This window comes from Aethalodelphis obliquidens, unplaced genomic scaffold, assembly GCF_003676395.1.
Source record: "Aethalodelphis obliquidens isolate GAN/ISIS:26980383/991018 unplaced genomic scaffold, ASM367639v1 scaffold3, whole genome shotgun sequence".
NCBI classification, from domain to species: domain Eukaryota; kingdom Metazoa; phylum Chordata; class Mammalia; order Artiodactyla; family Delphinidae; genus Aethalodelphis; species Aethalodelphis obliquidens.
The window spans coordinates 79663435-79675630 of record NW_020837947.1 but is presented as its reverse complement, the minus strand read 5'-3'; the positions used below and the strand labels follow the sequence as shown (position 1 = coordinate 79675630).

General features: G+C 43.7%; 1 protein-coding gene across 50 annotated transcripts in view; it reads left to right on the top strand.

The window, feature by feature from the left end:
• Positions 1-12196, top strand: part of RIMS1 (regulating synaptic membrane exocytosis 1) — a 471448-nt gene that overhangs the window by 448159 nt on the left and 11093 nt on the right. For all 50 annotated transcript variants that reach the window (XM_027092899.1, XM_027092895.1, XM_027092846.1 and 47 more), the window contains one exon: positions 11860-11998. In XM_027092899.1, the coding sequence (XP_026948700.1) occupies positions 11860-11998 (139 nt within the window). The remainder of the gene's footprint in view (positions 1-11859; positions 11999-12196) is intronic.

The following is a 12196-nucleotide window of genomic DNA, read 5'->3' as shown; positions in this document are numbered from 1 at the left end:
ATAGGCTGCTGTAATAAGACACCTACAAACAGAGTGGCTTAATCAACACCCTCATGTAATAGTGCCGGTGCACCGTCCCATCTGGGGCTGGCCCAGGCTCTGCCAGCTTCAACACATGCTCCCATACTGACTTTCAAAGTGGCTGCTGCAGCTCCTACCATCATATCCCCATGGAGAGGGGAGAAGGGAAGGGAAATGTGGCCAGGCCTTAGCTGGGAGGAGGGGGGAAGTTCTATCACTGGAGAGAAGGGTAAGGATGGATACTTGGGGCGTGAAGAGTCTCTGTGACACGTTGCCACTTACTTATGCTTCATTCTAAAGAGCATTTTGAGTTAAATATGTGAAAGATACAGAAAGCTGTGCTTTGAGTTGAACACGGGGAATTAGAGTCATTCAGCTTGGAGACCTAATCTATGCCAAATACCTTGAGGTCTTACAGGGTAAGAGTAGGTAACTTCAATAGTGCTGGGAACCGACCCTAGAGCTCTACCTGATCGTCTCATTTACTGCCCAAGACAATCCCCCCATTTCATAGAGGAGGAAAGGGAGACACCGAGAGACTAAGTAAGCCGCCTACAGGCTCAGAACTAATACGGGGTGGGGCTGGGACCTGAATCCAGATGGTCTGACTCCAGAGCTGCCCCTCAAACCGTTTCCGATCCAGCCAACGTGGAGTGTATTAGGCTGCCTTTGGAAACTGGAAGAGAGGAAAGATTCCCTGAATAGCAGTACCTTGAGTTTAAACTTTTGTTTTTTTGAGGAAAAACCTGAAACATGCAATAAAACATTTGCTTTTTAGTAGGTTTCAGCCTGAAGTATTGTTGTATTTTTTCGGTCAGGATGGCAGACAGTTAAGTAGCTATTCTAGGTTTACACTCAATAAGTGAAATCCAGCTTCAATTAAAGTGTTAATTTAGAACAAAGAAGAGTTAAAAAATGGATTTGATCTAAATGTGATGTATTTTACTCCTGGGCAAATAAATCTGAGGCTTTATTTTCTAAGCATCAAATTGGTTTTTTGGGGGTTTGGTTTGGTTTTGGTATTTTTTGTCTAGGAGGACTTTTACTGTATTTGCTCATTCTTTGTTTTTAATTTTTATTTTATATTGGAGTATAGTTGATTTATGTTGTGTTATTTCAGGTGTACAGCAAATTGATTCAGTTATATGTATACATATATCTCTATTCTGTTTCAGATTCTTTTCCCATTTAGGTTGTTACAGAATATTGAGTAGAGTTCCCTGTGCTGTACAGTAGGTCCTTGTTGGTTATCTATTTTATACACAGTAGTGTGTACAAGTCCATCCCAACCTCCTAATTTATCGCTCCCCACCTTTCCCCTTTGGTAACCATAAGTTTGCTTTCTATGACTGTGGGTCTATTTCTGTTTTGTATATAAGTTCATTTGTATCGTTTTTTTAGATTCCACGCTTAAGTGATACCATATGGTACTTGTCTTTCTCTGTCTGACTTATTCACTTAATATGATCATCTCTAGGTCCATCCGTGTCGCTGCAAATGGCATTATTTCATTCTCTTTTATGGCTGGGTAGTATTCCATTGTGTACATGTGCCACATCTGCTTTATCCATTCATCTGTCGATGGACATTTAGATTGTTTCCATGTCTTGGCTATTGTACATAGTTCTGCAATGAACATAGGGGCGCCTGTATCTTTCTAAATTATAGTTTTATGTGAATGTATGCCCAGGAGTGAGATTGCTGGATCATATGGTAGCTCTATTTTCAGTTTTTTAAGGAACGTCCATAATGTTCTCCATAGGGGCTGTACCAATTTACCTTCCCACCAGCAGTGTAGGAGGGTTCCCTTTTCTCCACATCCTCTCCATCGTTTATTGTTTATAGACTTTTTGATGATGGCCATTCTGACTGGTGTGAGGTGATACCTCATTGTAGTTCTGTTTTTTTGTGTTTTTTTTGCGGTACGTGGGCCTCTCACTGCTGTGGCCTCTCCCGTTGCGGAGCACAGGCTCCGGACGTGCAGGCTCAGCGGCCATGGCTCACGGGCCCAGCCGCTCCGCGGCATGTGGGATCTTCCTGGACCGGGGCACGAACCCGTGTCCCCTGCATTGGCAGGTGGACTCTCAACCACTGTGCCACCAGGGAAGCCCCTCTGTGTAGTTTTGATTTGCATTTCTCTAATAACTAGTGAGTGATGTTGAGCATCTTTTCAGGTGCTTCTTGGCCATCTGTATGTCTCCTTTGGAGAAATGTCTATTTAGATCTTCTGCGCATTTTTTGGTTGGGTTGTTTGTTTGATATTGAGCTGCATGACCTGTTGGTATATTTTGGAGATTAATCCCTTGTCAGTCGCAAATAAATTTGAGGCCTTATTTTCTGAACTTTGAGTTGTTAATAAACAATTTAGGCATATCCATGTAATACTTCAGACCAGGGGCCCCCAAGCCCCGGGCCATGGACCAGTACCGGTCCACGGCCTGGTAGGAACCGGACCGCACAGCAGGAGGTCAGCAGTGGGCAGGCGAGAGAAGCTTCATCTGCTGCTCCCCATGGCTCCCCATCGCTGCCAGTACCACCTGAACCAACCCCAACCCCCGTGGAAAAATTGTCTTCCATGAAACCGGTCCCTGGTGCCAAAAAGGTCAGGGACCGCTGCTTCAGATCCCTTTTTAATCAAGACAAGCTGCAATAAGTCCATCCCAGTATTGGGGGCTTAATTTCGTCCTCAGACAAATTAGGTGATTATTTATCGCCAGGCGCTTTAACTTGTATTTAAATCATCACATTTATCGAACAAGAAGATGACCTTATACAGTATCCACTCCCTAGATGTATTGGTTTGCTCGGGCTGCCATAATGAAATACCACAGACTGGGTGGTTCAAATAACAGAAATTTATACTCTCACGGTTCTAGGGGCTGGACGTCCAGGATCAAGGTGTGGTGTCCTCTGAGGCCTCTCTCCTCAGTTTGCAGGTGGCCACCATCTTGCTGCCTTTGGGCATCGTGGCCTCTCTGTGCATCCTGATCTCTCCTTGTAAGGACACCAGTCACGTGGGATTAGGACCTCGTTAGGGGGCTGATTTTAACTTAATCACCTCTTTGAAGGTCCTATCTCCAAACACAGTCGTCCTGTAAGGAACTGAGGGTTAGGACTTCAGCCTATGAACTGGGGGCAGGGGGGAAGTGGGACGCAGTTCAGTCCAGGCCACGGACACACTTTGAGAAGATGGAGGCTGCAACGCCAAGCGGTTTGCAGCAGTGAGGTGTCCAGCACGTGAATGCCCCTCCCTGATGCTTCTGGCCAGAACAGGATGGGGGGCAGGTGGTGTGTTTCTGTGACTGTCCACCTCTTTACCTAAATATTTGGGGGCAGCCTTATTAAATTTAATATGCAGATTATTTAAAAGCCCATCTTGGACTTGGTGTTGCTCACGTTTTCACCAGCTGGGCAAGAGGAAAGGCTGAGGTCGCAGTAGCGAATGTTTTCCTGGAAAGCTCAGTATGGTGAGTGGAGTAAGCAGGTCTGACGGCAGGTGTTCTGGGCGGTCAGAACGATGTGGGCTTCTCACCAGAGAACAGCTGTTAGCCACAGATGGGCTGGAAAGCAAAGGTCAGTGATCAGCACGGACCAGCCCCTTTTCTAAAGCCATATCTGCAGAGAACCTAAGGTGTGTGGCGGCAAAGGAAACACCTTGCCTCTTTCGGGTTATGGGAATGGAATAAGGGAGCTTGGCTACATCACTGGGAAAGACTGGAAGAATTCTGAAAATCTCATCAAGGGCACTTATTCCATCCATCTCACAAAAAGATTCTGAACCATCCTATTTTTAGCTTTTTGAGCACTGTGTATCTTTCATTATAAACCTCTTTGGAAAATGGGAAGAGGAAAGAGAAACAGTAGACGTTATGGCTTGTAGCATTAAACGGGAGAATGAATGAGGGAAACCATAAAAGTCCAAGAACCCTCTTGCGATGTTCTAAAAATATTCTTCAGACCTATGAAACTTTTACAAGTTGTACTTATCTTGCATGGGATGAAATATAATCAAGAACCTTGGCCCAGCACAAAAGGAACATTTTTGTTTGTTTGTTTAAAAATTACCCAAAAACCCTACTATGGCACTGTTGGAACCGACTGCCTAATAAAACTTTCCAACTATGTGGTCACTAGGACACTTAAAGCATCTGACACCAACAGAATTGCTGGGTCTTTTCTTGTAAAGAATGGTCTCTGGAGATCTGTGGTGTGTTGTACATGATACAAAGTACACACAGCTGTGTGTGGTTAATGCTGGCACTGGGAGGACCAAGACCTCGAGGTCCATAAGAATCCGTACGAATATAACATCAATACTCATATAACAGCCGCCCCAATGGTACCTAACCATGCATCACGAGAGCATCAGGTCGGAGGCCACGTGAGGGCCTCCCGGGCTGCACCCACCACTCGCTGAACTCGGGTCAACCTGGAAATGCATCCCTCTCAAGGACCTTTACATATGCTGCTCTCTTGGCCTGAAATATAAATCCCCCTTCACCATCGGCGTGGAGTTAAAATTTCCCTTTAAAATCCCTTGGATTCCAACCTGCGGTGTCTCAGGGAGTCCAGTCCTGTCAGTCGGATTGTTTTGCTGCTGCTTTGTTTGCACAGCAGATGAAGTAGTTGGTTTGTGTTTAGGCAGCCGATTTGAGAGCTCATCGTAAACTCTGGAATTCTCCCCAGGAACTGAAATAAAGTGAAGGAAGAGAACGTCTGCATTTCTCGCCTCCTGATTCTGCTCGGTTATGTGCTCATCCAGTGGCAGAGCAAGCCGCAGACACCCCTCACTGTTTAAACTGTTCTCTTTCTTGCACTCTCCTCCTCTCTCTGCATTATTGGGTTTACGTAAGGTAAATACCTAAAGCCAAACAGATATAAAATAAATCCTCCGTGTTGCACTTACACTGAATCACAATTAAACATGTACTTGCCAGTCGCTCCTACGAGGCCGCGAGCTGCTTGGAATCAGGGCCTCTTTCCTCTCCACGTTTATATACACAGCACTGGCCCGAAGCGCTCAGGAAACGGTTCCTTGAATCAGTCAATAAAGGAGTGAATGAACAAAACATATCAGATTATCCACAGCAACTTTTCTGTTAAAAATAACTGAATTTTGTCACTGTACATATAAAAAAGTAAATCTTATCTCTGACCTCATTTGTTACTTTCAGGGTCACCAGAAAGGGGCACTTACTCTGTAGGTTTCTCTGTGTGACTTGACAGGACGTTATTACTTTTATCTTTTGGACTCCAGTTGTTTAATCCATTAGGTGGTATTCTTTTACTGATTCTTCCAGTGGATGGATGGAATTGACTATTCGTTTGGCATTAGAGACCGCTCTGACTGAAAGATGATTTATCGGACATGATCTATTTTTATCCACCTCTCCAACCAATAATATTAGACCCGGAACTGTTGTGTTTCATCCTGGGCATCTGTCGATTCCCCCCTGCATAGAAACAAGCTCTGATACCACACGACTTAAAAAATAGACAACCTGCTCTCATCCTATGTGACTCTCCAGATACTGTCTCTCAATGACTGCAAACCTTTTGGAAACGGGCCAGGCGCTGCTCTGCAGTCTCATCTCTCGCCCTGTCTTCTAATTGATGCTTCCCCTCAGGCCCCCAGGCCCCCTCGAAATCAGCGATACCCATGGAGGCAGGCACCGTCATCGTGTCTGTGTGTCTGCTCCGTACTGAAGTTCTAAGTAGTAATCGAGCCTTAATGATTTTACTTCCTGTAACACTTCACTCTTCTGATTTGCGCACCGCGACACGTACCTCTTTTTCTCCGAACCTTAAAAGGTCTTCCCTTGGAGACCCCTTAGCAGCCTTGATTTTCTTCTAGACCTTTAAATGTGGATGTACCCCGGGCTCCGCTGCGCTGCCTCCCTGTTAAACACTGGCGCCTCAGGTCTTTATCCCACCTGCATGCCCATGCCGGTGCGTCCTGTCTGTCTGCTGCCTCCCAGGCTCTCCAGCCTTGAGCTGACTCTCGTGCCTGGACTTGTACATCTTCTTCCTGCTTTACTCTCCACGCCGCTATCTCGGGGACCCCCCCCCCGAACGTCCACCAGAGAACTCAGAATTTCGACCCCCTACAACGAGTTCCTCTCCCTTTCCAGTAAGTGGCACCGTCATCCAACTAGTTATCCTAACCGAAAACCTAGACGCTCGTGATTGTTCCAGTTTTCCTGGACCAGAGCGCGCTCGGGCTGTCAGCCCCACCGCAGGACAAGCTCAAAGCCCCTCCTCGCGTATAACTGCGGCTCCCCCAGCCGCGACCGCGACCGCCGTGTTCTCTCTCCTTAGGTAGGAAAGCTTCCCGTCCCCTGCTTCTTCCACTCCTACTCTTGCAGTTCATTCCCACACAGCAGCTCGAGGGGCCCTTGGAGAAGGGAGATCAGACCGTGACCCTCGCCTTGGTTTCCCGTCACGGTCAGCGCAGAGTCCCCGCGGCCGCCCACGGGGCTGCTCCGCCAGCCTCTTCCCCGCCAGCCTCTCCCCGCGCACGTCTCAGACCCGCCAGGGGAGGTCAGGCCCTCCTCAGGGTCCGCCTCTTACTCCTCTGCCTGGAATATCCTTCCCTCAGACCCTTGGACGGCGGCCTCCTTTTCTACAAGTGGCCTCCCCCGCCCAGCTGATCAAAAGGAATTCACTGGACTGAGACCGGCTCTTCTTTATTTTTTTATGATGATTACCAGTATCTAAAATTATCATTTTTAAAACGATAATTTATATTATTAAGTTATATTAATTTATGCTATCTTTATTTTTTAATTGAACTATAGTTGATTTACAATATCATGTCAGTTTCAGGTGTACAGCAGAGTGATTCAGTTATACATATACCTATCTATCTATATACCTATTTATTCTTTTTCAGATTCTTTTCCATGATAGGTTATTACAAGATACTGAGTAGAGTTCCCTGTGCTATACAGTAGGTCCTTGGTGTTTATCTATTTTATATATAGTAGTGTGTATATGTTACTCCCAAACTCCTGATTTATCCCTCCCCCTTCCCCCTTTGGCAACCCTAAGTTTGTTTTCTATGTCTGTGAGTCTATTTTTGTTTTGTAAATGAGTTCATTTGTATCTTTTTTGTCAGAGTCCACATGTAAGTGATATCATGTGATATTTGTCGAAAATTATCATGTTACCCGACCTGTTTCAGTTATTTATGGTATGTGATATCCTGTCTTATACTGGCTTAGCTCCAACACCTAGAACGATGCCTGTTAGATTATAGGCCCTTGGTGCTTAATGAGCATTTATAGAATGAATTAATAAGTCAATAAGTTGTTTCTAAATGTAGCATCTCTAAATATGAAAAGGGAGAGTTCATATATAAATAGGACACATTTTGGAACACTCTGTGAGAGAAAATCGGCTCTTCTAAAGCATGTGTAAAATACTTACCCCCAATAATTGGATTTTACTAATTTTTGTGTGTTTGTGAATGTACAAGTTTTCTAATCCTTTTGTTCTTTGTATAGTACTTAGGACAGAAGTTTCAGGTCAAAGGTTTCATGACATCATTTGAGAGCAAACTTCATGTCTTTATCTGGTTAATGATTCTTCAGTGGATACAAGTAATTATTAAATACTGGTGGTATCTTGAACAGACATAACAGTATTTTCTAATATTTAATGGTTTAATACATTATATTGGTATTATATTATAATTATATATTATATTTATAATATAATATAATATATAATATATATAATATAATATTATATATTATAATATAATACATTATATTGGTATTAAAAATGACATATGTAACATATTTAATGGTTTAATACATTATATTGGTATTAAAAATGACATATGTAACATATTATATATGCTATAATTATAGGGAGATGAATACAAATAATTATATACACTTGTATAGAATATATGTGATTCTAACAATGTTTTCAGATGAACTTGTAAGCCCTTATGAAAATGTATACATGAAAATATCTGTGTAGCTAAACTATTGCTCTGTTTGTAAAATTAATCAGATCAGACGCTGTGTTTTCCTAAACTGTGGTATAATGGAATGATCACAAGACTGTGGTTCAGAACATCAGGTTTCTCATCCAGCTTCTGGGCTAATGAGGGGCATGCTGAACAAGCCTTTGTTCCCACTAGAATGTAAGCTCCATCAGGCAGAGGTTCGTGTCGGTTGTGATCACTGCTGTATCACCAGCGTCCAGAAAAGGCAAGGACCAGTGCAAGTGCTGGACAGATATTTGCTGCATGAATTATACTTCTCCAAACGTACAGTTTCCACATCTATATAACAATGTTCCTTCCAGCCCTTACATTCCGGATAATAAGAGAGCCCTTGGAATATAAATCAGACAGATTCATGGCTGGAATTGTTTCCCCAGCTGTTACCCGGGCCTTCTACAATTGTCTAGTGCATCAGAACTCTTGTGATGCATATTTACTAACATGAGTAAGATGAGAGGTAACGGTCCATGATTGCCATCTTCAGAAGGACTAAAACAAAAACTTTAAAATGAAAAACTATTATTCAAATCCACAAAATTAAATAAGTATAAAAGAAAGTTCAGTAACCAACCTCTTAAATGATGGTTTTGCAAAGTGTGTAGCACTTACATTTTGAAAGCTATGAAGGTTTAAAACTGCTGTAAGGATTCGGGAACACCCTGTAGATACACCTTTCTTTGAGAAAACTTGATATCGCCATTAAAAATACAAATTGATAAAGAACTCTTCACTTTTAAATTTTTTCTTTTCATTCATTGAACACGTATGTCATGACAACCACGTGTAACAGGTGTTAGGAAATGCAGGAGAGGCCAGGCTCTGACAGCCTCTCCCCATCATCTGGATGGCCAGGCACACAGAGCCTCCTGGCCGGACTCAGAGCCAGCACCGGAAACACTGCAGAGGAAACCTGAGGACTGGGGCTGCTGACCAGACAGCGGCCCCTCCTGACCGCCGTCACTCACAGCCTCCCCAGTACAGCCACCAGGACCAACCCAGCCGTGGGGGCCACCATCCAGTCCCTTCACGTCCTCCAGACCGATGCTTGATGAGACCTTGACCCCCTTTTTAATAAAACCATTGCTGCTCTGCCCCCGACACTCTCCATCCCCCTTCTCCTGCCTATTTTTATCTGTAGCACAGATTACCAGGCTTATTACGTATATTTGTTGATTTGATCATTGCCTTGCTTGTATACACACGCATATGTAAGCTCCATGACGGCAGAAAACCTGTCACTCATCAGTATATACCCAGCGCCTAGAACAGTGTGGGACACCTGGTTGGTGCCTAGTAAATATTTGTTGGATGGATGGATGCATGGATGGGCAAATAAATGAACAACTGAATGAACAGATACTCTAACCTGAACCCCTTGCAGCTGATCCTCTTAACTGTTTCTCTCCAGTTTTCAGTATTCCCCCACCATATAGATTTAAAATTTGCCCTCATTTTTCTAGCTGTCAACCTCATGATTTTCCATAGAATTTGGTATTCTGCCCTCATTTATTGCCTCAGGCTGCCTGGGGTAAACATTTTTCACGATTCTAGTTGGCTCACTTGGGTCATACGCCCTGGGAGCTTGCCCCTTCCCCTCAGGTGGGGTGCAGCCAATATGCACGCAGGGATGGAATATTGCTCTACACGGTGACTTCATACAGGAGCTACATGTAAGAAGGAGGCACAGGATACACATAAATAAACACCCAGACTAAGCTAAACAGCACCCAGAGTGGCCAAAGGTGAAGTCCCTGCCTTGAGGAAGTGTACAGACAAGTGTACAGACAAGTGTACAGACAAGTCCAGTGAGCAACACAGAGACCAGAAAGAGGACAGGTGGAGAGTCCAGAGCCATAGGTGAGAAAATGGGTACGTCCATGGGAAGGTTGCTACAAGGTTTCTAAACGGCAAGTTAGAAACAGTTAATAAGATCAAACAGATTCCTACCCATTCACTAGCATTTCAACTTCTAAAAATGTACTCTATAAAGACTCCTGTAACCACTGGAAACATCCCAAATGCTCATCAGTAAAGAGATGGTTTAATTGTGATGCCACATAAGCATACAATGAAACAGTACCATCTTTAAAAGAATATAGACCTGTTTGTATTGTATAATTGTGTTTCCTGGGATGAGAAAATGCACTTTCTTATGAGAGCTGTGATTCATACCACTGTTCGAGATGCTAAGGATAACGGTGAGGAATATTCCCCACGTCCCCCTCCTTGTAGAAGTTAATTTCAAATTGGTGAAACAACAACAAACAAACAAATGAAGCTTTTCTAGCAGATGGAGCAGCGTCCTGAAGAAATATAAAGTGTGGCAAGGGGATAAAGAATGATGAGGATAAGAAAAAGCCTCCCTGAGGAGGTGATGTTGGAGCAGAGCCCTGAATAAACAAGAAAATCAGAAGGACAGACTCAGGGCAAAGCGCCCAGAAGCAGCATGCTTGGGGTGTCCAAGCAAATGCAAGGAAGGCAGCGTTGAGGGAAGGACAGTGACCACGTGGGATGGGGGAGGGAAGGTCTGAGAGGCAACCAGGGACCCGATCATATGCATTTTGGAGCCATGATAACAGTTTGGACTTTCTTTTAATTTTGATTGATAAACCATCAGAAGGTCTTGAGAAGGGAGTGACATATTCCAATTTACGCAGCATGGCTGTTATATAGAGAATATTCCACATTAAGTCCATAGGATATAAGCCACGACATCTTTTGTTAGACAATTTCCAAAAGTGTTGCAGTGACCCAAAATGAGAGGAAAACGTTCAGTTTTCATACAGTTTATTTAGGAATGTTTTTAGGCATCTTCTTCACAGGGGTTTTATGAGGACTGAAAAGGTTATATGTATACACATATGTATGTATTTTATGGATGTGGTTATGTACATAGAGCATGTTTCATATATCATTCATGGGTATTAAATGATACTATGTGAAAATAAAATGGAAAGAAAACGAGAAATGCATATAGAATGTGTAGGTAGAAAAAGCATGGCAGGTTGTAAAAGTCTAACAGTTTGTCTAACCTTTCGATATTGCTCTAATCAAATAAATGTTTTAGAATTCCATATCCTTGCTATGAATAGTATACTGGCTCGTGCATTTCAAAGGGGCTCAAGAAAGTTGTTCTGAACTTAGAGTTTATCAAGGAAATAATCAGCCAGTATGATTCACAGTGCAAAAAGAGAGACAGCCCAAAACTGCTGTCAGAAGGCTACCGCTGGGTCGAAAGGCCACGCATAGCTGCGAAGCCTGGAATTAAGATAGTACCTGTTCTGCCTACATAGGTTACCTCTGTGTCATGTCAGATGAGATCGTCTATGTTACGGTGTTGCAAAAATCTTTAAATAAAGTGCTGCTTTTTTTTTCTTTGTGAGGACTGGCAGTACCAACACAGCGGTATTTTTCACGCTGAGTTCCAAGTGCCTCTTCTCTTTTAAAGGACATGGTCCATTCATTTAGGTTTGTCCCTATGCAGTTGGAGCATCCCTGATGAGGAGAAACCTGTTAGGTTCCACAGAACAGTTCGTGCAAAATCCAGTTTTTCACTGAAGTTGACAACTTCAGCAGCAGTAGTACAAGGAGTGCATTTTGCCTCATTGGGATACAGACAGCTGGTCTGCCTTCCACTGCTCCCCCCTTGTCCAAAGCATCCTTTGGCAAAGAGATTTAATTAATCAGAGTATTCTCTTGGACACTACTTTTCTGCGTAGATTTTTAATTATATGCATAATTATCGTACTTGCGGAATCAATCGATATTCAGGGGGAATCGTCTAAAACAAACTTAGAGTTTCTTTTACTCTCTCCTGTCAGAGTCAGGCCACAAGAAGTTAAAAAGCACCATCCAGAGAAGCACAGAGACGGGCATGGCAGCCGAGATGAGAAAGATGGTGAGGCAGCCGAGCCGGGAGTCTACGGACGGCAGCATCAACAGTTACAGCTCCGAGGGAAAGTAAGAGGCTTCTGCACACCCACGTGGCCCGGGGCCAAGGGTCCTGCAGTCACAGGGCAGTCAACAAGGCCGCCAGGGTGATCCTGCAGCTTCCTTATACAGCCAGGAGGTCAACCATCCGTTTGAAAACAGCCTGACCTCTTTGGATAATACACACACACACACACACACACACACACACACACACACACACACACA